Below are 25,554 nucleotides of genomic sequence, written 5' to 3'. Positions count from 1 at the left end.
GAGTGGCCCGTCATCGCCGTACAGGCCGCAGGCGCTCATGGCCGGTATGTTCAGGGGGATGCCGAGGGGAACATTGACCCCCAAACACTGAGTACGGCACAGGATACGGGCACTGATGTCGAGCAGCATGGGGGGGAGGAGGAGGAGGAGGAGACACTGATGGTGGAGCCAGGGCGCCAGAGGCGACAATCGAGGCCTAGGGTGTACCGTGACCGGATCTCTTTCGAGGCACTGCCGGACATCACCTGCAGGAGGAGACTCCGGTTCAGCAGGGAGACGGTCGCACATATCTGCCACCTCGTGGCGCACCTTGCCCCACGTGGAATGGGAGGAGGACACGCAATACTGGTTGCTGTCAAGGTGACGGTGGCACTTAACTTTAATGCTACCGGTTCCTTCCAGTCTTCGAGTGGGGACCTAGAAGGGATATCGCAGGCATCGGTCCACAGGTGCATCCGGGATGTGACCGACGCCCTGTTCGCCATCACGGACCACTACATCACATTTCCCGAGGACCGAGCAAATCAAGAAGCACGAGCCCGTGGATTCGCCAATGTAGCCGGGATACCGATGGTCCAGGGAGTGATTGATGGTGTTCACGTCCCCATGCGCCCGCCTACAGGCAACAGGGAAGTCTTCACTAACAGGAAGGGGACATACTCCATGAACATCCAGGTGGTATGCGACCCCCACATGAGGATCATGCACGTGTGTGCAAGGTTCCCTGGGAGTGTGCATGATGCCTACATTCTTGCGCAGTCGTTCATCCCTGCTACGTTTGAGGGACGGCCCCCCCGGCTGAGGGGCTGGTTGCTGGGCGACAGGGGTTATCCACTGAGGTCTTGGCTGATGACGCCAATACGGAGGCCTCAGACTAACACGGAGACCCTTTACAATGAGGCCCATGCAGCAACCAGGGGTGTGGTGGAGCGTTGCTTCGGATTGCTGAAAATGAGATTCAGGTGCCTGGACTGCTCCGGAGGGGCCCTGCAGTACCAGCCCGACAGGGTCACTCGCATTGTTGTGGTATGCTGTGCGCTGCACAACATCGCAATGCAGAGGGGAGATGCCCTGATGGAGGAGTCGGAGGGAGAAGCCACTGGCAGTGGTGCCAACACGGAAGAGGAGGAGGAGGAGGAGGAGGAGGTGGAGGAGGTTGGTGGTGCGTCAGGCACAGCACACACACGACCCGGGTGCTGGTAATGTCCAGGAGGCTGCACGACGGCACCGGCGAGGACAGCGGGAATGCGACGCGTTGGTGGCTGCAAGATTCACGCGACGTGTGCGATGGCATCGCTGAACTCTACCACTACCACCTGCATTGCCAGTCGTGCAGACGGACAGCACTCAACTCCCATCACCACTCCCCCCCCCCCCCCCCCCCCCCCCCCCCCCGCACTCCCTCTCCGCGTACACTGCTCCAATTCGACATCACCTTACCACTGCGGCACAATGGTATGGCACGACATTGATGGCTGTGTCAGCGGGTGTGATTAGTGCCATGTTGAATGATTACAACCCGATCTGCGATGAGCTGTGAGATCAGAATCGTTAGACAAAGTCTGACTCATGGCAATAGCTGAACCATCCATCTCGGTAGTCGCTGAGTTCGTCAGGGACATTCCATCACGTGCCCGCGTGGGGTAGCTGGCGTTGGAGTGCCGATGACTACGGTGACCGACTGTGGGGGGGGGGGGGACTGCACACCCGGCACCGAAGTTTCACCGCTCGTCAACCCCAGCGACACTTGGTCACCAGCACGATCCCCGTGGCAACGGAAAAATCACACAGTCTTACAAGTTAGGTGCAACAGTGAGTTTAATGGTGAATATTATGTACAGATGCCCTAGCCCCTACAACTAAACTGTGCCCTTCACCCGTGCTAACAACTTACTCTGTGTCCCTCTTCTTTGCCTTACGGGCCCTACCACTACGTCTAAGTGAATCCCCAGATGGTACAGCGGGAGTGGAGGCGGAATGCTGAGAATCACGCCCTGCGACATGTCTCCCCGTCGGCACTCGCTTCCTGGGGCAACCCGGCCATCATGGGCCAGGCTACTCTGCGGGCGTTTTGGATGACGTGGTGCCACCCTGCTCTGCCTGCTGCCCACCCGATGCACGAGGGATGGGACGGGCGGAGGCCGAGCGTTCAGGGACGTCCCGTGATAGAGTTAATTGAACGGGACCCCCCCATCCTCTCTCCCCTCACACTCTGCCCACTGCCCCCCCATCCTCTCTCCCCTAACACTCTGCCCACTTGACCCCCCATCCTCTCTCCCCTCACACTCTGCCCACTGGACCATCCTACGCCCGGCCGAGCGTGACTAACTAACCCCGTATCATTCTGTTCCCCAGGGCCAGCCGATGAACGTCCAGGGCCGTCTGGTGCCACACACAGGTGACCATCTGCGATGACCACCGCAACCAGGGTCGCACGCCAGAGGGTGGCAGGAGGTTGGCCAGGAGGGCCATCCTCCAAATCCGGGACTCTCCAGTGGGACGTACAGAGGACGGACAGTGACGACTTTCATGGCTGTGCGTTGCCCGAAGGTCGGGCCGTGAGACAGGACAGGACGGGGTCAGTCGACCCAGAAACTCAGGGGATGGCGACGCAGTCAACGGACTCACCTGACGCTGAACTGTACATGGTCCACGCGCGCCCTGCGCTGGGACATGACTGGGACCAGGACACTCCTGAATTTCTGACGGACGAGGACAACCTCCTGCCTCGGGGAGCCCGGTGGCCCCCGGGCCTCACTGTGGGACAGAGGTGCGAGCGGGGAGGTGCCCAGTCCTGGTCCCAGTCATGCCCCAGCGCAGGGGGCACATGGCCCATGTACAGTTCAGCGTCAGGTGAGTCCGTTGACTGCGTCGCCATCCCCTGGGGGGGGGGGGGGGGGGGGGGGGCATAGATAGAGCATCACAATTAGGTAGGTATCATCAGGGCGTTCAGATATTGGCACAGGGTGGGGGGAAAGTTGCAGCCACACCATGGCATCTCTCCAGGGGGTTGCAGCGCTCATGTGGGTCTGTGACAACCTTGTTAACCACCCTCCACTCACTCTCACTGCCCCCTCCCCCTCATGCGCACGGTGGTTGATGAGGGACATTGGGGGGCCCCCTCGGTGGTTGTGACCCGGGGGCACCCTCCAAGCACTTACCCTGGCAGCCCTGGTGAGGTCGTGGAACTTCTTGCGGCACTACTCCACGGACCGAGGGGTCGGCCCCACAGCACTCACTGCCGTGCCCACCACACGCCAGGCCCGTCGCACAGCGCTGGAAGGGTGGCGATGCCCTCGTCTTGGGCAGAGGTTGCCCCTGCGCTGCTCCACCTCATCAAGGAGGGTCTCCAGGTCCGTATCATGGAACCTCGGGGCAGCCCTCCGTGGCTCCGACATTTCCCTCCCTCCTTTCCGTGCGTGGATCGCGCCCTTTTATGACGTGGAGCGGCGTCATTCAAGCGTCGCGCGCTGACGACGCACTTTCGACGTCACGCTCCCCGTGTTCCGCATGGCCCCGATGCTAGCCCATTCCCGGGGCCAGAATCGATCGCGATCGGGGCCGTTTCCCGCCGTCGTTGAACTCGACCGAGTTCACGACGGCTTTCCCGATGCGGTGCGACATCGGAGAATCGCGCCCCTTGTAATAGTAGCCTTGTCTAGGGGTTTCTTTAATTGTTCACAGTGATCTGTGGGATTGTCATTCTTGGCTATTGTTCCTGATTGCATTTGGGACCTTGTCAGATGTGCAATAGAACTGGATGATGGTTGAGGAGATGGAATGGATTGATTTGTCCCTAGTTATGGTTCACTGTTGCACCTTTATCTGTAATGACTTCATAGGACCTTGGTTCCAAACAAATCCTTGCCACCTTAGTTGGTTTCTAGACACCTCCTCTGGGATCCTCGATGTGAACTTGTTGTCCTAACTGCAAACTCGGCTATTCTGTATCTGTACCTGGATTTTGATGGTGCAAGTTGGTCATTGTCTCTTGTAGTTCTAAAAGTCTCTCTCTAGTTTCTGAGAGAGTAGAATGGGTAAGAGTTGGTAAATCCATTCCCACTGGTCTGCCAAACATGAGCTCTGCCAATGATGGGATAGATGCACTTAAAAGTGTCACTCTCAGATGTAACACTACAATGTTTAGATCTTGCTTGGTCTGTCTACATTTAAGAATGAGTAATTTCACTGTGCGATTCATTTGGTCAATTGGGCTATTAGATCCATGGTAATTGAATGCAAAAAGCCATACCTTCCACATTGCTCACCAGATTTGGGTGTGCTAGTGACTGCATCAACAATTGAGCTTGTGCCTGGGATCTGTAAGCTATGTCGGCTTCGTACTTATAACCATCTGCTATGCAAGTGTAGAATCTTCTTGGATTCAAATGTATTGAATCCACTCAATTCATTTGAATGAAGAGCGCAACATCAAGATGTTGTTTTCCTGAAGCTATCAATAGGGCAGTGCACCTCTAATAGGAACTTCTCAATTTCCTTGTTTAATTGGCCTGAAGTTGATATGGCCATGCCTCAGCATTGTTTTGAAAACAAATGTTGGGCCAATCTGTTACATTCATATTGGTTAAGGAATGAATATTGGTCAGGATAGGGGAGAGCTCTCCTGCTTTTCTTTGAAAAATGTCATGGAATTTTAATAATATACTTACATTTTGTTGATGGGATGCCAAATAATCCTAAGTGGAAGTCATAACAACCGATTTCAGTGAGAAGCCCTAAAAGGGATGTCAGTAACCACCCTACCACTTACACATGGAAGGGGACTGCCATCTTTTGTAGTCAAGTACCAGGAAGGCCTGCAATGCTGCCATTATCAACATGGAGGCGCCAGAAACGCAGTCCCAGATCATGCACAGAACTTTCTACCCTGAAATCAGTCTTTTTATCCTTGTTTCTGCTCAGGACATAACACGGACTAATGCCTACTCCATCGTGTTTCGCTGCAAGCTCGTTTTCTACAGTTTGGATATGGGTACACAAATTAGCAGCATGCAAGCACTTATATTTCCCAATTTAATTCCAATCCACTGTGATTTACAGCTATAGGAATGGTTAACTGTTGGTAGGGAGGCAGGGGTATAGTGGTAATGTTGCCAGACCAATAATCCAGAGGTCCAGGCTAATGTCCGAGGGATATGGATTCAAATCCACTTAATTGAAAGCTAGCCTGGCCATGAAACCGTCACTTGGTTCACTAATGCCCTTTAGAGAAGGAGATCTGTCTTTCCACGGTCTGGCCTACTTGTGGCTCCAGACTCACAACAATGTGGTTGAACTGCCCTCTGCAATTGTCTGGCAATCCTCTCAACTCAAGGGCAATCAGAAATGGGGAACAAAGGTTGGTCTTGCCAATAATGCCCCCATCCAAAAGAAATTAATAAAATTAATGTCAGGCTCTGAAGTTACATTCTGGTGAGAATCCATAGAAATCCTACAGTGCAGAAGGAGGCCATTCGGCCTATCGAGTCTGCAACAACCCTCTAAAAGTGTACCTTACCCAGGCCTACTTCCCCACTACTCCCCCCACCCTATCCCCATAACCGAACCTAACCCGCACATCTCTGGACACTAAGGGGCAATTTAGCATGGCCAATCACCTAACCATATGTTTGGACTGTGGGAGAAAACTGGAGCACTCGGAGGAAACCCACCGAGACATGGGGAGAATGGGAAAACTCCACACAGACTGTCACCCAAGGCTGCAATTGAACACGGGTCCCTGGTGTTGTGAGGCAGCAGTTCTAACCATTGTGCCACCATGCCACCCTGTTAGCAAAGATTTTCCAAGGGCGATGTTCAACAATATCACTTTATATTGTTTCTATAATGTTGGGTGATCCGTCATAGAATTTATATTCATATCTACTGACTATTTCCTGATGTGGCTCATCATTTAATATATGTGAAGTAATTCCATCATAACTAATGTTGATGTCCTCATGCACAAGCCCATGCTTATAATCAGTGTCCACCAAGATACCCGATTGCACAAGGAAAGGCACCCAGGCACAGCACAATCTGCATGGTTACATGCGTGGCAAAAATTAAGGAGAGACAGAGAGGTATATAATCTTGGCTCCTTTCTCACAATTTGTGACATGAGCTACTTATATTTGTTTTTTTGACATCCATTATTCTTACCTCTTCGACCTTCAGGGCACATTGATTCATTGTGTGATGTTAACTTTGAAAAGTGGTGAATGTAACTTTATGTAAAAAATGACCTGTCATGTTGCTGTATTTCAATGTCCCATTCTGTCCATTTTTGTTCCAGCATCTGACATTGCCACAGAACAAGGACAAGTATTGGTCATTGCAACTGCTGCAGTTGGAGGATTCACTCTTCTCGTTATCCTTACTCTCTTCTTCCTAATCACCGGCAGGTAATACGTCCATTGAGCATTTTCCTTTTGAATATCCATGACCATTGTCATGTTCAGCCAGAGAAAACACGCTGGGGTAAATTTTGATTTTGTTGGTCAGTGAAATAAAAATCAGGAGAGATCTAAAATGTGCTGCTGATTTGTTATCTCACAAAGTCAAAACCTACCCTGCTGTCATTGAGATTGTCCATTTTTGCACTGACATTTTGAATGTATATTTACATGGTTCTCTTTTATTAATCATTTTGCTTGGTTAGAAGGTGAAACTTCCCATTCTTAAATTCCATTTTAAGAAGTTAAGCAGCTTCAGGATGAATAATTAGCAGCAGATAGTTTTACAATAATCATTTGTTTAACAGAAACAAGCTCTGTAACTGCTCGTTCAATTCAGCATTCCGCTGCAATGCCGCTATTTTATCAGCTCAATACAAACTGCTTTGCAGGGCTAAAGTACAAGAAGTGAATATTAACATCACAGGTGCATCAAGTATCCCTTTTGTAAAGTATGTGGACTCAAAATTATGAAAATTGAAGTCCTAAGCGTTTTCTCAGTATTTTGAATTAGAGATTGTTTGCAAATGTCAAACACATTTGTGACCAAAGGAAAAAGTCCTTCGCATTCTGTCACTTAAAATGTAACTTCCTATGATTGACAGATTAATAGGGCTTGTTGTTCCCTCAGTCGGATCTGTGGGTCCAATGAAGCCCAAACTGAGAATTGGTAACTAAGTTATTGGTGAGTAAATACTACATGATGGAATTGTTGATACCTGCTTCCGTCACGTTACTGATGATTGAGTGTAGGCTGATAGGATGGTAATTGGTCAGGTTGGATATAACCTCCTTTTTATGCAAATACCTGACAGTTTCAGGAGCCTTATGATAGCCAGGGGCGAGGTTAACTGGGGACCAGTACAATTCAGGCACTGTGCACTCCAGTGTCCTCAGTCATTTGTCAATATCACTTGCCGTTCAATGAATTGGCTGAAGACTGGCATTTTCAGGAGGTTGCTGAAAAGACCCATCCGCTTGGCACTTTCAATTGAAGATAATTGTAACGGTTGATGTTGTGTCTTTTGCATTCGCTCCACCATTATTGAGGATGGAGGATATACATGAAGCTGTCTGCTTAACTGTCCACTATTATTCATGACTGGATATGGCAGGGTTTCAGAGCTTCAGCCTGATCTGTTAGCTGTGGGATTGCTAATTAATCCAACAAATATGAGTAAATGCTGTTATTGTTTTTGCATGATTATACTGTGCTTCCTGATTATTTTTGTCTCAGAGGGAAATTAATACTGTTTAACACAGATTTCTCATAGGAAAATCTAAAATAAACTCTTTTGTTGAAATCCAGATACAAGGGAGAGCTAAATCAACTTGTGTAGTAATGTTTTTCGGCATCCAAGATGCACAGACACATTGCTGATGGGAAGCATACCAGACACGAACTTGGTAAATGTTTGCACACATGCACACACCAAACGAATGCTGGCAGTATGCTGAGCAGGAAGATTAATAACATCAATCAGTAAGCAATGCTGATTTAATGCTTGTGTTGCCATTTTTGAGTATAGTGCTCAAGTCTACACCCTGACTTAACATCTGACAGCTGAATATATATTAAACGTCATGAAGAACGCCCACTCGTCCACTCAGGCCTCTTAAATAGATCATAAATCGCTTTAAGAATAATTATAGGATTATTTCTTCTGACTGTTGGTTGGACACATTTTTGGAGGTTTCCAGTGCTTTTCTAAAGTTTCAATAGTCTGCAGGGAGTGGTTTGACTGGTGCTGAAGAGTTTATTAGAAATGCTCAGCTTTCCCCTTGGAATTGAGCTTAACAGAGAGAATGAAGGGAGGCCACCCAGAGCAGGACAAAATGTTAGGAGAGGGAGGGGGAAAGGCCCTCAACAGAAAGCTCTATCACCAGATGTTGCTTAGATGTCATTCTCTTACCTCAACCTGAGTGACAATCAATGCTTCAGATAGCGACATTTCACGAAAGAGCGCCTGATTAAAATGCAGCCAGAACTGCAACCTCCAGGCATGTCGAAGAGAGCAATGCCTGTTTCTGTAAAGGCGACCATGGTTCCCATGAGCTGGATTCTCCGATTTTGAGGTAATGTCAGGAGGAAGTTTCTAGTTTCACGATGGAAATGTCAGCGCTGACCCGCACCGATGCTCCGCCCGGATGGGCCTATATCCTGACAGCGTGGTTCTAACCACCTATACCAAATCGTGACACCGGTGTGTTGGCTGAGGCGGCTGCGAAAGGAGGTAGGAACAAAGAACAAAGAAAAATTACAGCACAGGAACAGGCCCTTCGGCCCGCCAAGCCTGCATCGATCCAGATACTCTATATAAAACTGTCGCCTATTTTCTAAGGATCTATATCCCTCTGCTCCCTGCCCATTCATGTATCTGTAGCTTAAATGATGCTATCGGGCCCGCCTCTACCACCTCCGCCGGCAATGCGTTCCAGGCACCCACCACCCTCTGCGTAAAGAACTTCCACGCATATCTCCCTTAAACTTTTCCCCTCTCACCTTGAAGTCGTGACCCCTAGTAATCGAGTCCCCCACTCTGGGAAAACGCTTCTTGCTATCCACCCTGTCTATACCTCTCATTATTTTGTAGACCTCAATGAGGTCCCCCCTCAACCTCCGTCTTTCTAATTAAAATAATCCTAATCTACTCAACCACTCTTCATAGCTAGCACCCTCCATACCAGGCAACATTCTGGTGAACCTCCTCTGCACCTTCTCCAAATCATCCACATCCTTTTGGTAATGTGGTGACCAGAACTGTACGCAGTATTCCAAATGTGGCCGAACCAAAGTCTTATACAACTGTAGCATGACCTGCCAACTCTTGTACTAAATACCCCTTCCGATGAAGGAAAGCATGCCATATGCCTTCTTGACCACTCTATCGACCTGCGCAGCCAACTTCAGGGTACAATGGACCTGAACACCCAGATCTCTCTGTACATCAATTTTCCACAGAGCTTTTTCATTTATCGTATAGTTCGCTCTTGAATTGGATCTTCCAAAATGCAATACCTCGCATTTGCCCAGATTGAACTCCATCTGCCATTTCTCCGCCCAACTCTCCAATCTATCTATATTCTGCTGTAGTCTCTGACAGTCCCCTTCACTATCTGCTACTCCACCAATCTTAGAGTCATCTGCAAACTTGCTAATCAGACCAACTATACCTTCCTCCAAATCATTTATGTATATCACAAACAACAGTGGTCACAGCACGGATCCCTGTGGAACACCATTGGTCACAGTTCTCCATTTTGAGAAACTCCCTTCCACTACTTCTCTCTGTCTCCTGTTGCCCAGCCAGTTCTTTATCCATCTAGCTAGTACACCCTGGACCCCATGAGACTTCACATTCTCCATCAGCCTACCATGGGGAACCTTATCAAATGCCTTACTGAAGTCCATGTATATGACATCTACAGCCCTTCCCTCATCAATCAACTTTGTCACTTCCTCAAAGAATTCTATTAAGTTGGTAAGACATGACCTTCCCTGCACAAAACCATGTTGCCTATCACTGATAAGTCCATTTTCTTCCAAATGGGAATAGATCCTACCCCTCAGTACCTTCTCCAGTACTTCCCTACCACTCATGTCAGGCTCACCGGTCTATAATTATCTGAATTATCCCTGCTGCCCTTCTTAAACAAGGGGGAAAAATTAGCAATTCTCCAGTCCTCTGGTATCTCACCCGTATTCAAGGATGCTGCAAAGATATCTGTTAAGGCCCCAGCTATTTCCTCTCTCACTTCCCTCAGTAACCTGGGATAGATCACATCTGGACCTGGGGACTTGTCCACCTTAACACCTTTTAGAATACCCAACACATCCTCCCTCCTTATACCGACTTGACCTAGAGTAATCAAACATCTATCCCTGACCTCAACATCCGCCATGTCCCTCTCCTCGGTGAATACCGATGCAAAGTATTCGTTAAGAATCTCACCCATTTTCTCTGACTCCACGCATAACTTTCCTCCTTTGTCCTTGAGTGGGCCAACCCTTTCTCTTGTTACCCTCTTGCTCCTTATATATGAATTAACGGCTTTGGGATTTTCCTTAACCCTGTTTGCTAATGATATTTCATGACCCCTTTTAGCCTTCTTGATTCCTCGTTTCCCGATATTCTTCCAAAGTTTCGTCTGTCTTCAGTCACCTAGGCCTTATGTATGGTTCCTTTTTCCTCTTAGCTAGTCTCACAATTTCACCTGTCATCCATGGTTCCCTAACCTTGCCATTTCTATCCCTCATTTTCACAAGGACATGTCTGTCCTGCACTCTAATCAACCTCTCTTTAAAAGCCTCCCACATATCAAATGTGGATTTACCTTCAAACAGCTGCTCCAAATCCACATTCCCCAGCTCCTGCCGAATTTTGGTATAGTTGGCCTTCCCCCAATTTAGCACTCTTCCTTTAGGACCACTCTCGTCTTTGTCCATGAGTATTCTAAAACTTACGGAATTGTGATCACTATTCCCAAAGTAATCCCCGACTGAAACTTCAACCACCTGACCGGGCTCATTCCCCAACACCAGGTACAGTATGGCCCCTTCCCGAGTTGGACTATTTACATACTGCTCTAAAAAACCCTCCTGGATGCTCCTTACAAATTCTGCTCCATCTAGACCTCTGACACTAAGTGTATCCCAGTCAATGTTGGGAAAATTAAAATCTCCTATCACCACCACCCTGTTGCTCCAACATCTTTCCATAATCTGTTTACATATTTGTACCTCTTTCTCATGCTCACTGTTGGGAGGTCTGTAGTACATCCCCAAAATTGTTGCCGCACCCTTCCTATTGCTAAGCTCTGCCCATATCGCCTCACTGCTCGAGTCCTCCATAGTGCCCTCCTTCAGCACAGCTGTGATATCCTCTCTGACCAGTAATGCGACTCCTCCACCCCTTTTACCTCCCTCGCTATCCCACCTGAAGCATCGATATCCTGGGAAATTTAGTTGCCAATAATGCCCTTCCCTCAACCAAGTCTCAGTAATAGCAATAATATCATATTCCCAGGTACTAATCCAAACCCTAAGTTCATCTGCCTTACCTACTACACTTCTTGCATTAAAACAAATTCACCTCAGACTAACAGTCGCCTTGCGTTCATCATCTGCTCCCTGCCTACTCTTCCCCTTAGTCACGCTGACTTCATGATCTAGTTCCTTACAGGCTTTAGTTTCTACTTCCTTACTGTCCACGAACCTCCTCATTTGGTTCCCACCCCCCTGCCACATTAGTTCAAACCCTCCCCAATAGCGTTAGCAAAAGCACCCCCAAGGACATTGGTTCCAGTCCGGCCCAGGTGTAGACCGTCCAATTTGTAGTAGTCCCACCTCCCCCAGAACTGGACCCAATGTCCCAAAAATCTGAACTCCTCTTCCTGCACCATCTCTCAAGCCACGCATTCATCCTGCCTATTCTTTCATTTCTACTCTGACTACCATGTGGCACTGGTAGCAATCCTGAGATTACTACCTCTGAGGTCCGACTTTTTAACTTGGCTCCTAACTCCCTAAATTCTGCTTATAGGACCTCATCCCATTTTTTACCTATATCATTGGTGCCTATATGCACCACGACAACTGGCTGTTCACCCTCCCCCTTCAGAATGTTTTGCAGCCGATCTGAGACATCCCTGACCTGTGCACCTGGGAGGCAATATACCGTTCGGGAGTCTCATTTTCGACCACAGAACCGCCTATCTACTTCCCTTATAATTGAATCCCCCATGACTATAGCCTTTCCACTCTTTTTCCCGCCCTTCTGTACAGCAAAGTCAGCCACGGTGCCATGAACCTGGCTACTGCCGCCTTCCCCTGATGAGCCATCTCTCCCAACAGTATCCAAAACGGTATACCTGTTTTGGAGGGAGATGAGCGCAGGGGACACCTGCACTGCCTTCCTGCTTTTTCTCTGCCTTTTGGTCACCCATTCCCTTTATCCCTCAGCAATCCTAATCTGTGGTGTGACCAATTCGCTAAACGTACTATCCACGACCACCTCAGCATCGCAGATGCTCCAAAGTGAGTCCATCCGCAGCTCCAGAGCCGTCATGCGGTCTAACAAGACCTGCAGCTGGACACACTTCCCGCACGTGAAGGAGCCAGGAACATTAGCAATGTCCCTGAGCTCCCACATTGAGCAGGAGGAGCATAACACGGGTCTGAGATCTCCTGCCATTTTTAATCTTAAGCTTAACTTAGCCCAACTAAGGAGTTGGCACCGGCCGTGCTTTCTGGGGCGGGGAGGGGGGAGGGGGGGATCTGCCAGGACCGGGGAGGGAGGGGAAGGGGGAGGAATAGGCTGAGCAGTTGGGGGCTCCCAACATGACAGGGCTGTGCCCATGCATCAAGCCCCATTACGGCAGCCATCTTGTTGGCCATCACCCCGTGCACTGGGTGCACCCCCCCCTCCTCCCTATCGGCCAAACCACTCAACTGGCGACACCCACTGGGGGGAACACCCAGGGCCACACTGACGGGAGCCCCCATGCAACGGTGGCAGGGATGGGCGCCAGGAGTGGGGGCACCAATGGGACGGGGGTGGGGGTCATGCGTGACTGGGGCACACGGTGCCAATCGGGGCGACCATGTAGCCCACGGTACCTAGTTGTGCACGGGTGTATGCGTCATGATAACATTTTTGCGTTTGTCCCCTGTGTGTTTGTCCCCTGTGTGTTTGTCCCCTGTGTGTTTGTCCTCTGTGTGTTTTTCCCCTGTGTGTTTGTCCCCTGTGTGTCTGTCCCCTGTGTGTCTGTCCCCTGTGTGTCTGTCCCCTGTGTCTCTGTCCCCTGTGTGTCTGTCCCCTGTGTGTCTGTCCCCTGTGTGTCTGTCCCCTGTGTCTTTGTTCCCTGTGTGTCTGTCCCCTGTGTGTCTGTCCCCTGTGTGCCTGTCTCCTGTGTCTCTGTCCCCTGTGTCTCTGTCCCCTGTGTCTCTGTCCCCTGTGTCTCTGTCCCCTGTGTGTCTGTCCCCTGTGTGTATATCCCCTGTGTCTCTGTCCCCTGTGTGTGTCCTCTGTGTCTCTGTCCCCTGTGTGCCTGTCCCCTGTGTCTCTGTCCCCTGTGTCTCTGTCCCCTGTGTGTCTGTCCCCTGTGTCTTTGTTCCCTGTGTGTCTGTCCCCTGCGTCATGGTCTCCTGGCTCGTCTCGGGCAGAGGGCTGGTGTTCCAGCTGCTCTCCCCGTTGGTGCTTGGGTTCCTGGGGGCAGGAGGCCCCGGATGGGCCAAGCCCATCGCCGACTGGTCCTGTCAGACACAAGACAGCATGTATGGTTAGACTGCCGGGCAGGGGTGAGGCGAGAGGTGGTGAGAGCTGTTGGTGTGGGGTGAGGGAGGTTGGTGTGTGGGGTGAGGGGGTTGGAGTGTGGGGCGAGGGAAGTTGGGGTGTGGGGTGAGGGGGTTGGAGTGTGGGGCGAGGGCAGTTGGGGTGTGGGGTGAGGGGGGTTGGGGTGGGCGCACATGTGTCATGAGGACCCGCAACCAGGCAGGGGGTCTCACTTTGTGGCGCGCCTCCAACCTCCGCATCGGCGAACTCCCTCTCCTCCAGTCCCCCTCCGGTCTTCTCCCGCTCCCGGCGGTTATGCATGGCCTTGTCCTGGTGGCATGTTGGGGGGGGGAGGAAAACACAACCAGCAACATGTTAGATGGCCCGGTGCATGCAGCCCAGGGTTGGGTCTCTGATGGCATTAGTGCACAGGGCATCCGGCCATTGCAGCTGGCATGGGTTGGTGCAGCAATGTGGGTCAGGGTGGGGGTGGGACCATCCCCCTGGTGGGGATCACTTATGTGTGGGGGGTGGGGGGGGGGTTGGTGCCAGGAGCACAGTGCTGGGTTATCACCCTGAGGAGGTCATGCAGCTTTTTTCTGTACTGGTCTGCAGTCCGGGCCACCTTGCTGACAGCACTGATGGCGGCTGCCACCTCTGTCTAGGCACGGTGAACGATGGCAGCTGCTATCCTCTGCACCGGCCTGGGGTACACCGCCAGCCTCCTCTCCTCCACAGGGTCCAGGAGGCTCTCGAGTTCACTGTCCCGAAATCGCCCTGCTGTTCTCCTGGCAGCCATCTTGCCTGAGATGCTGTGTGTGTGAAGGGGGAGAATTATTAAATGCAACCATGGCGTTGCGTCAATGATGGAACCGGCGAATCGACAGCCGGTCCGTGGGGTGTTTCACGATGCACCCATGCTAGCCCCTTGGGAGCGATTGAATCGCTCCACCCGGGGGCCCAATGATGCCGTTGCAAAACTCGACGGTTTTCACGCTGGCGTCTACTCTTAGCCTCATTTTGGGAGAATCCAGCCCGTAGTGTATTTGGATTTCCAAAAGGTATTAATTAAGGTGCCTCATGAAAGGTTACTGCACAAAAGCCTATGGTGTTAGCGGTGAAATATTAACATATATAGAGGATTGGCTAACAAACAGGAAACAGAAAGTTGGGATAAATGTGTAATTTTTAGATCGGCAAGCAATAACTTGTGAAATGACGCAGGGATCATTGCTGGGTACTTAACTATTCATGGTGTATATCCATGACTTACCCATGAAGTGGCTGAATGTGTTGCAACTAAATTTGCAGATGATTCAAACATAGGTAGGAAAGCAAGTTGTGAGGAGGATACAGAGAGTCTAGAAAGGGGCGTAGACAAGTTAAGTGAGTGGGCAAAAAAATGACAGATGGAGTATAATTTGGGAAAGTGTGAAATTGTCCCATTGTCATGAAGAGTAGAAAAACAGAATATTATTTAAATGGAGGGGTCTTCAGAATGCTGCAGTACAGAGGGCTCTGGGTAACCTTGTATATGAATCACAAAATATTAACAGGTGGGGTGAGCAAGTAATTGGGAAGGCAAATACAATGGTGACTTTTATTTCATGGGAATGGAGTGTAAAATTAGGAAGTCTTGCTACAACTGTACAGCAAATTGATTAAACTACGCCTGGAGTAGATTCGATGAACCATGATCTTATTGAATGGTGGAGCAAGATCAATGGGCTCATATTTCTTAAGACTTATGTTCTTGCAGTTCTAAACCTCCTTTTTAGGACGTGCTGCTTATCTTTAAGCACAGTAAGAAGTCTTACAACACCAGGTTAAAGTCCAACAGGTTTGTTTTGAATCACTCGCTTTCGGAGCACAGCTCCTTCCTCAGGTGAATGAAGAGTAGGTTTGAAACAAACCTTTTGGACTTTAACCTGGTGTTGTAAGACTTCTTACTGTGCTCAACCCAGTCCAACACCAGCATCGCCACATTATATCTTTAAGCAGTGTTAGCCACTTGCAAAATCTGCTGCCTGCTAATATGGGCATCCAATAAGCAACATAATTAGCAGTGGATGTAAGGAACAAGCTTGTAAAATAGCAGGGAGCACGATTTGCCACTTGCCTACAATGCAATAAATAGCCGTGGGGTAATCCACAAGCACATTTTCAGCTCTTATCCAATTTAACCCCTTAGGTCTTGCACTCAGGATAATCAATTCTGAGCCGCTAACATTTAATTATCAGAGATTGTATATCATGTGCCTCATTTTTATTGTACAGATACAGAAATTAGAGATTAGTTTTCTAGGAATTTTTCTATTTGAATTCTAACTTTTCATGTAAAACTATATTAGCCATTTTGTAATAGAACATAGAACAGTACAGCACAGAACAGGCCCTTCGGCCCTCGATGTTGTGCCGAGCAATGATCACCCTACTCAAATCCACGTATCCACCCTATGCCCGTAACCCAACAAGGGACCCTGGAGCTGTGAAGCATTTATGCTAACCACCATGCTACCGTGCTGCCCAAGTAATATTATAAGTAATATTTATAACTGAACGATTGAATCTGTCACCTGCAACTGATTAAGAAGTACCCAGCATTAATACTCCCACAGGAGTGTGATTGTATATAGGTTTGTGGTCACATTTGCAGCATGTTCTCGATCTTCAGAATATTGCAAGGGCGAAGTGTCACACGGGTACTTAAATGCCATCGCCAATGGTCCCAGTTGGTTTTTAAAATGTTTTTATTGGCATTTTCATGTCATGTCCATCGTTGTGCAATACATGTAATATTTTCCTATTTACATTTTGTCACCCTCTGTCTTGGTGCTCTGTCTGCGTCCCCATTAAAAATAAGCTTTTAAATGTTTGTTAACTATATACAACTGTATACAGGGAGAGATAAGCATGAGGCTCCTTCCAGAACCATCTCTCTCGGACCGCTCAGGTCACACATGATCTGACATCACCGATGATGTGTATTAGCTATTACTACATCTCCTCCCAAGTTTTTAACACTACCCATTAAACATACACATGTTATCCGACACCCTGCCTCTCCCGCCCCTCCCATCGAGTCACTTGTGGCATTGGCATTTACCTCTGAAGTGTTCGCAGCACACTTGGAGGACGTACAGGGCATATGCTCTCCATATTCTTCCATGGATGTAGTTAAGTACATAGACTTCTGGTTTGCTGTGGAAAGTTGAAGAATGGACATTCTCTTCCTCATCCTTTTCTTTTGATGTTCTAGGACCAGCTGCTCTTTCTCAAAACAATTAGACATTGTCATCTTCCCCTGTTGTTGCCCAGCTGTCACGGTCTGCGAATCCTTAAACAGGCAATTAGGGGTGGGCAATAAAGGCTAACCCAGCCAACCGTGCCCACATCCCGTGTATGAATTTTGAAAAAATCCAACACGTCCATTGTCTGGGAAAAGTATCTGTTGCTGAAGCATGTTCAGTGATTCCGATACCTGGGATGAGGTGCTGTGCAATTCCAGTATCACATTGATGAATTAATCAGATAGACGAATCAGAAGAATGAAGCTTATTCTCAAGCAAGGTTGAAGATTCTTTTGTTGGCACTGTAGTGGTTTGTGTATTAGGCACACATTCTGCCCTCACACCACTGTGTTTCCTCCCTCTGCTGGGGCTTCACACCTTAGGAACACCAACAAATCAAATCGACATCTGGAATATAGTAAGATCTTGCCTCGGTTTCTGTTGCTGGTTGTGTTTTTCCAGATTAGATTGTTTTTCTATTGCTTCTCTTCCTTGTAGATCTGAAATATGCCTGAGATCAGTGACTGGTACTTCAGCAGTTACCTCTTCAGTTTTGAGATGAGGTTTTCCTGAGTCAAATTTATTTCCTGGAATTGTTTCACAAGGTATTCTGGGAGCTTCTATTCCTGGTTTGGCTTCAGGAAAGTCAGTTCCTGTACCAGGTTGTTCCATGTTACTGGGATCCTCACCGGAGTAGTCAGAGAGATTGGTATCATGGTCACCTTCCTCAATGGTGTCCTGGTTATCTCCACATTCATCATCCACCTTCTCTTAGAAGAGGTGTGAAATTTCTAGAATTTCCTCCTGCGGCTGCAGGTTTGGAACTTCTCACAGGAAGACTGGCTGAGACCGTTCTGGCATGAATTGGGTTTCGAATGCAACAGACGAACAAAGGAGCTGCAACTTTATGCAAGCTTCTCTGCTTAATAAAGAGCAACTTCCATTATGAATAATGTACAGAGTGTAATGTAGTAGTCATCTGCCCTTACAGCTTCACCATGCTGTCCACTGGACCAATGTTTTTCAAACCTTTTGTCCCGAGATCCACTTTTACCAACCAGCCAACCTTCAGGACCCACACTGGCAGACCTTCACGACATATGCCGCCCAACCTTTGCGACATACCATTTTCGCTTACCTTTAATATTAAAGGTGAGCCTTCTTGATCCTCACAATCTCACTTGCTTTGTCATTCAATGTTACATTTCTGCTAAGGACCGCATCCTTGAAAAAAATCAAGAGGTTTGCCCTCGAACTCACTATGCTTAGTCTTCAAATGCCTTTGAAGTTTTGAGGACTTTAAACTTATTTGCCAGTACTTCTCTGCACATAACACACATGGGCTTTGCATCCTGATTTGCATTGGCACAATTAACAAAGCCATGCCACAAGAAATTATCTTTACACTGCTTTGTTCCCGATTTTAGTTTTTTCTTTGTTGGCTGTTCACCAGAGGCACTGGAGTTCCTGGCAAGGAAGTTCTCTGGCCATCTCTTCCTCAGAACAAAATGTTAACATCTTCAGTTCTTCACAGTTCCTTGTCTTTTCATTTCATTTCATTTCATTTTTCATTTCTTGCTTGCTCGCAGCTAGAAAATGGAGGAATCACTCCTCTATGATTTTGCGCCAACAGTATGTACATACAAAATGTGTGTCGTCAGTGTATATGTTGGGTGCGGGCCCTGCTTTCTGTTGCTGCTTGTGGCCAGAAGACTGCATTGGTCTATTTAAAAGCCAGTTGTAGCCAATGTTCTCAGACTGTACTCGTTGGAATTTAGAAGGATGCGGGGGGATCTTATAGAAACATATAAAATTATGAAGGGAATAGGTAGGATAGATGCGGGCAGGTTGTTGAGGGGTGGCAGGAAATCCCATGTCAGGAGAAAGGTGGCAGCTTACACTTGCAGGCTTGGTCTTCTGCTAACATTGGACGGCACTCCTCCTGATCATGTTTCCCGCACTGACATAAGAACATAAGAACTAGGAGCAGGAATAGGCCATCTGGCCCCTCGAGCCTGCTCTGCCATTCAATGAGATTATGGCTGATCTTTTGTGGACTCACCTCCACTTTCCAGCTCGAACGCCATAACCCTTAATCCCTTTATTCTTAAAAAAATCTATCTTTACCTTAAAAACATTTAATGAAGGAGCCTCAATTGCTTCACTGAACAAGGAATTCCATAGGTTCACAACCCTTTGGGTGAAGTTCCTCCTAAACTCAGTCCTAAATCTACTTCCCCTTATTTTGAAGCTATGCACCCTAGTTCTGCTTTCACCCGCCAGTGGAAACAACCTGCCCGCATCTATCCTATCTATTCCCTTCATAATTTTATATGTTTCTATAAGATCCCCCCGCATCCTTCTAAATTCCAACGAGTACAGTCTCAGTCTACTCAACCTCTCCTCGTAATCCAACCCCTTCAGCTCTGGGATTAACCTAGTGAATCTCCTCTGCACACCCTCCAGTGCCAGTACATCCTTTCTCATGTAAGGAGACCAAAACTGAACACAATACTCCAGGTGTGGCCTCACTGACACCTTAAATAATTGCAACATAACCTCCCTAGTCTTAAACACCATCCCTTTAGCAAGAAGGACAAAACTCCATTTGCCTTCTTAATCACCTGTTGCACCTGTAAACCAACTTTTTGCGACTCATGCACTAGCACACCCAGGTCTCTCTGCACAGCAGCATGTTTTAACATTTTATCATTTAAATAATAATCCCGTTTGCTGTTATTCCTACCAAAATGGATAACCTCACATTTGTCGACATTGCATTCCATCTGCCAGACTCTAGCCCATTCACTTAACCTATCCAAATCCCTCTGCAGACTTCCAGTATCCTCTGCACTTTTTGCTTCACCACTCATCTTAGTGTCATCTGCAAACTTGGACACATTGCCCTTGGTCCCCAACTCCAAATCATCTATGTAAATTGTGAACAATTGTGGGCCCAACACTGATCCTTGAGGGAAACCACTAACTACTGATTGCCAACCAGAGAAACACCCATTAATCCCCACTCCTTGCTTTCTATTGATTAACCAATCCTCTATCCATGCTACTACTTTACCCTTCATGCCACGCATCTTTATCTTATGCAGCAACCTTTTGTGTGGCACCTTTTTTGCCTTACTATTCCTGATTTCCACCCAAATGGATTCAACCTTGTCCTCCATAGCACCGATGTCATCCGTTACTGTTGCCCGGATGTCATCCTTAAATGACAGAGCTTTTTTTTAATTAATTTTTTTTATTGGGTTTTTGAACAAAGTATATTTACCGTTATGTACACAGAATAAGAAATATATATATGTATATATATATAGAAGAGAAGGGCACACCCAAACATACCAAAAAAAAAGTAATAATAAATAATTAAAATTAAAATAGAATAACTGGTAGGGTATTATGCACCAGCTCAACAGCAGCAACTCTGTACAACTGGCAAAATTATTTACAGCACACAAGTCGGCACCTGTTTGTGGGGGAGGAGGGAGGGGGTGGGGAGACTGGGGAGGTAAATATACATTTGTTTGCGGGAGAAACAATTACAGTGGGCAATACGCAAATGGGTTTGGTGTTAGTGTTGTCACTTGCTTCTCCCGGACGGATCTCGCTGTCGTTGACGTCTCGCGCTCACCTCCGCTTCAGCCATTCCTCCCGTCTTTCGCCTGTATTCTCCCTGTTCTCTGTTCCTGGAGATGCCAAGTTTGTGATCGTATCCCGTGCCCTCCTTCCGGCTGTCATTTCCCTGCCTCTCTCCCACCTCTCTGGTTCTCCTCTCTTATTCCCTATCTTTCTCTCTCCCCCCACCACTCCCCCCCACCCCCTCCTGTAGTTCGCCTTTCTTTCCTCTTAGGCTCAGCTGTCCGTCCGTTCCCCCGCCTCCCGGCCTATCTCTCCCTCTCATGCTTTGGCTACTTTCCCCTGATTCTTGGCTACCTGACTATTCTTCTGCTTGTTCGTTGGCCACAAACAGGACCCAGAACAATTTTTTGAATGGCTCCCACGTTCTGTGGAAGCCGTCGTCTGACCCTCGGATGGCGAATTTGATTTTCTCCATTTGGAGAGATTCCGAGAGGTCGGACAGCCAGTCTGCAGCTCTGGGCGGTGCTGCTGACCGCCAGCTGAACAGGATTCTATGGCGGCCAATCAGGGAGGCAAAGGCAAGGGCGCCCGCCTTCCTCCCCAGGAATAGATCTGGCTGGTCTGAAACCCTGAAGACCGCCACTATCGGGCATGGCTCCACCCTCATCACCACCAATATGGACATTGCTTCGAAGAAGGCTGTCCAGTGCCCTGCAACTCTGGGGCAAGACCAGAACATGTGGGTGTGGTTGGCCGGGCCTCCTTGGCACCCTTCACATCTATCCTCCACCTCCGGGAAGAACCTACTCATACGGGTTCTTTTTAAGTGGTCTCGATGTACCACTTTTAGCTGCATCAGGCTGAGCCTTGTGCACGTGGAGGTGGAGTTGGTCTTGTGCAGTGTTTCACTCCAGAGTCCTCATCCTATTTCAATCCCAATTTCTTTCTTGTTGCGTCCAGTACGGTGTCAGCCCTTTCTACCAGTCAGTCATACATGTCACTACTGTTTCTTTATCGAGTATGCTTGCGTCCAGTAGGTCTTCCAGTAATGTCCATCATGGCGGTTGTGGGTACGTCCTTGCCTCCTTTCGTAGGATGTTTTTGAGTTGTAGATACTTTACCTCGTTCCCCCTGGCTAGCTGGAATTCCTCTGTCAGTTCGTCTAGTGTTGCGATCCTGCCGTCCGTTTATAGGTCCCTGACTGTCAGTGTCCCTCCGTCCTGTCCCCACCTTTTGAAGGTCAGTGAGCGCTGGTGTGAACCTATGGTTGTTGCAGATGGGAGCTTTGTCCGACATTTTGGTCAGACCAAATTGCTGCCGCAGTTGGTTCCAGCATTGGAGGGTGGCTATCACCATCGGGCTGCTGGAGTGTTTTTTGGGTGGGGATGGGAGTGCTGCCATGGAGAGGGCCAGGAGGGAGGTCCCCATGCAGGAGGCCTCTTCCGTACGCACCCACTCGGCTTCTGGCTCCTTGATCCTTTCCCCTTATTTGCTCGGCCGTCACCGCCCAGTGGTAGAATTGTATTTTTTTAGGACCTTCTTTGGGATCCTCGCATTCTTCCCCCCCCCCTCCCCCCTATATGATTGCCATGATTAGTTTGTCCAGTGCTTTGAAAAAGGCCTTGGGGATGTAGATCGGAATGGATCTATGTAAGAAGAGGTACCTGGGCAGTACGTTCATTTTGATCGTCTGGACTCTCCCTGAAAGGGAGAGTGGGAGTGTGTTCCATCTTTGCAGGTCCTTTTTTACTTCCTCCGTCAGACTGGTGAGGTTCCATTTGTGGATCCCTTTCCAGTCATGGGCTATTTGGATCCCCAGGTAGCAGAATTTGTGTCGGACTTGTTTACGGCAACCCCATTAGTGCTGCCACCCCTTACCGGGAAGTATTTGCTCATGTTGAGTTTGTAGCCCGAGAAGACGCCAAACTCTTTCAGGAGAGCGATAATTTCGTCCATGCTGCTTTAAATAACAGAGCTATACCACGTCCCTTACCATCCACCCTGTCCTTCTGGATAGTTTGATACCCTTGGATATTTAACTCCCAGTCGTGACCATCCTTTAACCATGTTTCAGTAATGGCCACTAAATCATAGTCATTCACGATGATTTGCACCATCAACTCATTTACCTAATTCCGAATACTATGAGCATTCAGGTAAAGTACACTTATGTTGGCTTTTATACCTCTGTTTTGAATCTTAACACCTTGATCAGTACCCTCTCCTAAGTTAGTTTTCCTCTTAACTTTTCTCCTAATTTTTCTTGACGTTGAACCCATATCTTCATGTAACAACCTGCCGCGTTGCTTTCCATTTATGTTTTTACTTCCCGTTTTATTCCTTTTATTATTACTGAGCCTATTCACTGAGCTCCCCTCAGTCACTGTACCTTGTACTATTGCCCTTTTTTATTTTTGTCTATGGCTTCTCTGCCTTACACTTTCCCCCTTACTGCCTTTTCTTTCTGTCCCTGTTTTACTACCTTCCGACTTTGTGCATCGGTTCCCATCCCCCTGCCACATCAGTTTAAACACTCCCCAATCGCTCTAGCAAATAGCCCCCCTCGGACATCAGTTCCAGTCTTGCCAGGTGTAACCCATCCAGTTTGTACAGGTCCCACCTCCCCCAGCACCGGTCCCAAAGCCCCAGGAATCTGAAACCCTCCCCCTGACACCATCCCTTCAGCCACGTATTTATCCTATATATCCTGTCATTTCTACTCTGACTAGCATTTGGCACCTGTAGTAATCCTGAGATCACTACCTTCAAGCTCCGATTTCTTAACTTCTTTCCTAGCTCCCTGTATTCTGCTTTTAGGACCTCATCCCTCTTTTAACCAATGTTGTTTGTACCACGACATACCTATGTACCTATGTGTACCACAACCACTGGCTGTTCACCCTCCCCCTCCAGAATGTCCTGTACCGACTCCGAGACATCCTTGACCCTAGCACCAGGGAGGCAACATACCATCCTGGTACCTCGTTTGTGGCCACAGAAACGCCTGTCTATTCCCCTTACAACTAAATCCCCTATAACTATTGCACTGTCACAATTTTCACCCCTCCCCTCTGCAGCAGAACCAACCGTGGTGCCACGAGTTTGGCTCTTCCTGTTTTCCCCTGAGTGGCCGTTCCAAAGCGGTATATCTGTTCTGCAGGGGAATGGCCACAGGAGATTCCTGCAGTACATTCCTCGCTCTCTTGCTCTGTCTGGTGGTCACCCATTCCCTTCCTGCCTGCGGAGTCTGAGCCTGGGTGTGACCACATCTCTATACATGCTACCCACGATGCTCTCTGACTCGCGGATGATCCACAGTGTCTCCAGCCGCCGCTCCAGCTCTGAAACTTGAGCTCCCAGGAGCTGTAACTGGAGACACTTCCTGCACACATGCTGATCCCAGGGACTGGAACTGTCCCCAGCCTGCCACATGGAGCAAGAGGAGCAGACCACACCTTGGAGCTGTCCTGTCATGATTTATTCCTTCAAATTAAACTTTTGAAATTAAACTTTAGGAAGATGTTTTTGTGTCGGATTATATCCAATCGCCTGTATACTATTTAATTAGCTTTATCTCTGAGTATTTATCTTGCTTGATCTGACAACAAATTAAATAGTTATTTAATTGAAATTTTAAAAGTTATTTAATTAAAATTTTAAAAGTTATTTAAATCAACTTAGAAATAGTAATTTAAATCAACCCAATATAGTTATTTAAGTGAGATTTAAAAATTTAAAAATAGTAATTCAAGTCAACTTAAAAATAATAATTTAAATCAAATTAAAACTAGTAACTCCATAAATATTCAAATTTAGCCCAGTCTGCCTTTCAGCCAATCAGGTCACAGTCTCCTTGTCGTCACTTTACCGGGTTTTTTTCAATTTTGAAATAAACAAACAGACAAGCAACTGTCCTACCTGCAGCAGTGTTCCGCGCAAATCCGCTCCTCTCTGCTCCCGGAAGGTAAGTCTGCTGCCACTGCCTCCCAGGCAGTATTGGTGACCCTGCTGCTGGTCCTCCGGGAACAAAAATCCCATCTCGCATCGACAGCGTCAAAAAGCCTGGCCAGGTCGACATCCCCAAAGTGAAGAGCAGGCTTGCACGCTGCCATGCTTTTGTATTGACTGAGTCAGTGGAGGGGGTGTGTTTCAATGCAGCTCCCTTTTGTTAGCGGTGAGACGCTGAGGCGCGGGTCTGGTGAATCACACATCGAGACAGCCAGTAATGGCGAGAAGCTCAGAGGGAGACACTTCCAGCACTACGATCCGCTAAATATGGGCTTCAAACTCGCCAATTCGGCCTTCGAGAAACTCCCCACCAAACGCACCCAAAATCACACCTAGAAATGTTTCCATTAAATCGTGCCCTTGGTCTCCCAAATGCAGAATCCTACCCCTGGTAATGCAATGGTGACCTTCTGCTTCAGCCATCTTTCTGCCAGGAAAGAAGAATGCCTTGCTACAAGAACCTTGTCTAGATATTGTGACCAGTAATACTCTTGAGAGCATCAGTGAGAAAGAAGATTCACAAATGCACATAACCTAATATCCAGCTGCAGTAAAATCCTAATGAGTCAAATCCCAGGGGATACATCCACAAATTCAGGTTAAATCAGAGAGTCGTAGAGTCAAATAACTATTAAAAGGCCTTTTAGCCCATCGAGTCTGTGCCGGTTAGATGGATTGGCCAGGATAAATTGCCCTTAGTGTTCAAAATTGCCCTTAGTGTTGGGTGGGGTTGCTGGGTTATGGGGATAAGGTGGAGGTGATGACCTTGGGTAGGGTGCTCTTTCCAAGAGCCGGTGCAGACTCGATGGGCCGAATGGCCTCCTTCTGCACTGTAAATTCTATGATATCTATGAACTGTTCTAATCCTATTTCCCAGCTCTTGGCCCATAGCCTTGTATGCCTTGGGGTCACAAGTGCACATCTAAATACTTC

At 48.1% G+C, this 25,554-nt stretch overlaps 1 protein-coding gene across 1 annotated transcript in view; it reads left to right on the top strand.

The window, feature by feature from the left end:
* Nucleotides 1-25,554, top strand: part of LOC119969034 (ephrin type-A receptor 6-like) — a 956,636-nt gene that overhangs the window by 806,197 nt on the left and 124,885 nt on the right. The window contains 1 exon segment of the mRNA XM_038802175.1: nt 6,296-6,404. Coding sequence (XP_038658103.1) covers nt 6,296-6,404 — 109 coding nt within the window.

This window comes from Scyliorhinus canicula, chromosome 7 (assembly GCF_902713615.1).
Source record: "Scyliorhinus canicula chromosome 7, sScyCan1.1, whole genome shotgun sequence".
NCBI lineage: Eukaryota > Metazoa > Chordata > Chondrichthyes > Carcharhiniformes > Scyliorhinidae > Scyliorhinus > Scyliorhinus canicula.
Note: the sequence above shows the minus strand (reverse complement) of the source record. Positions and strands in the feature narration are given on the sequence as shown.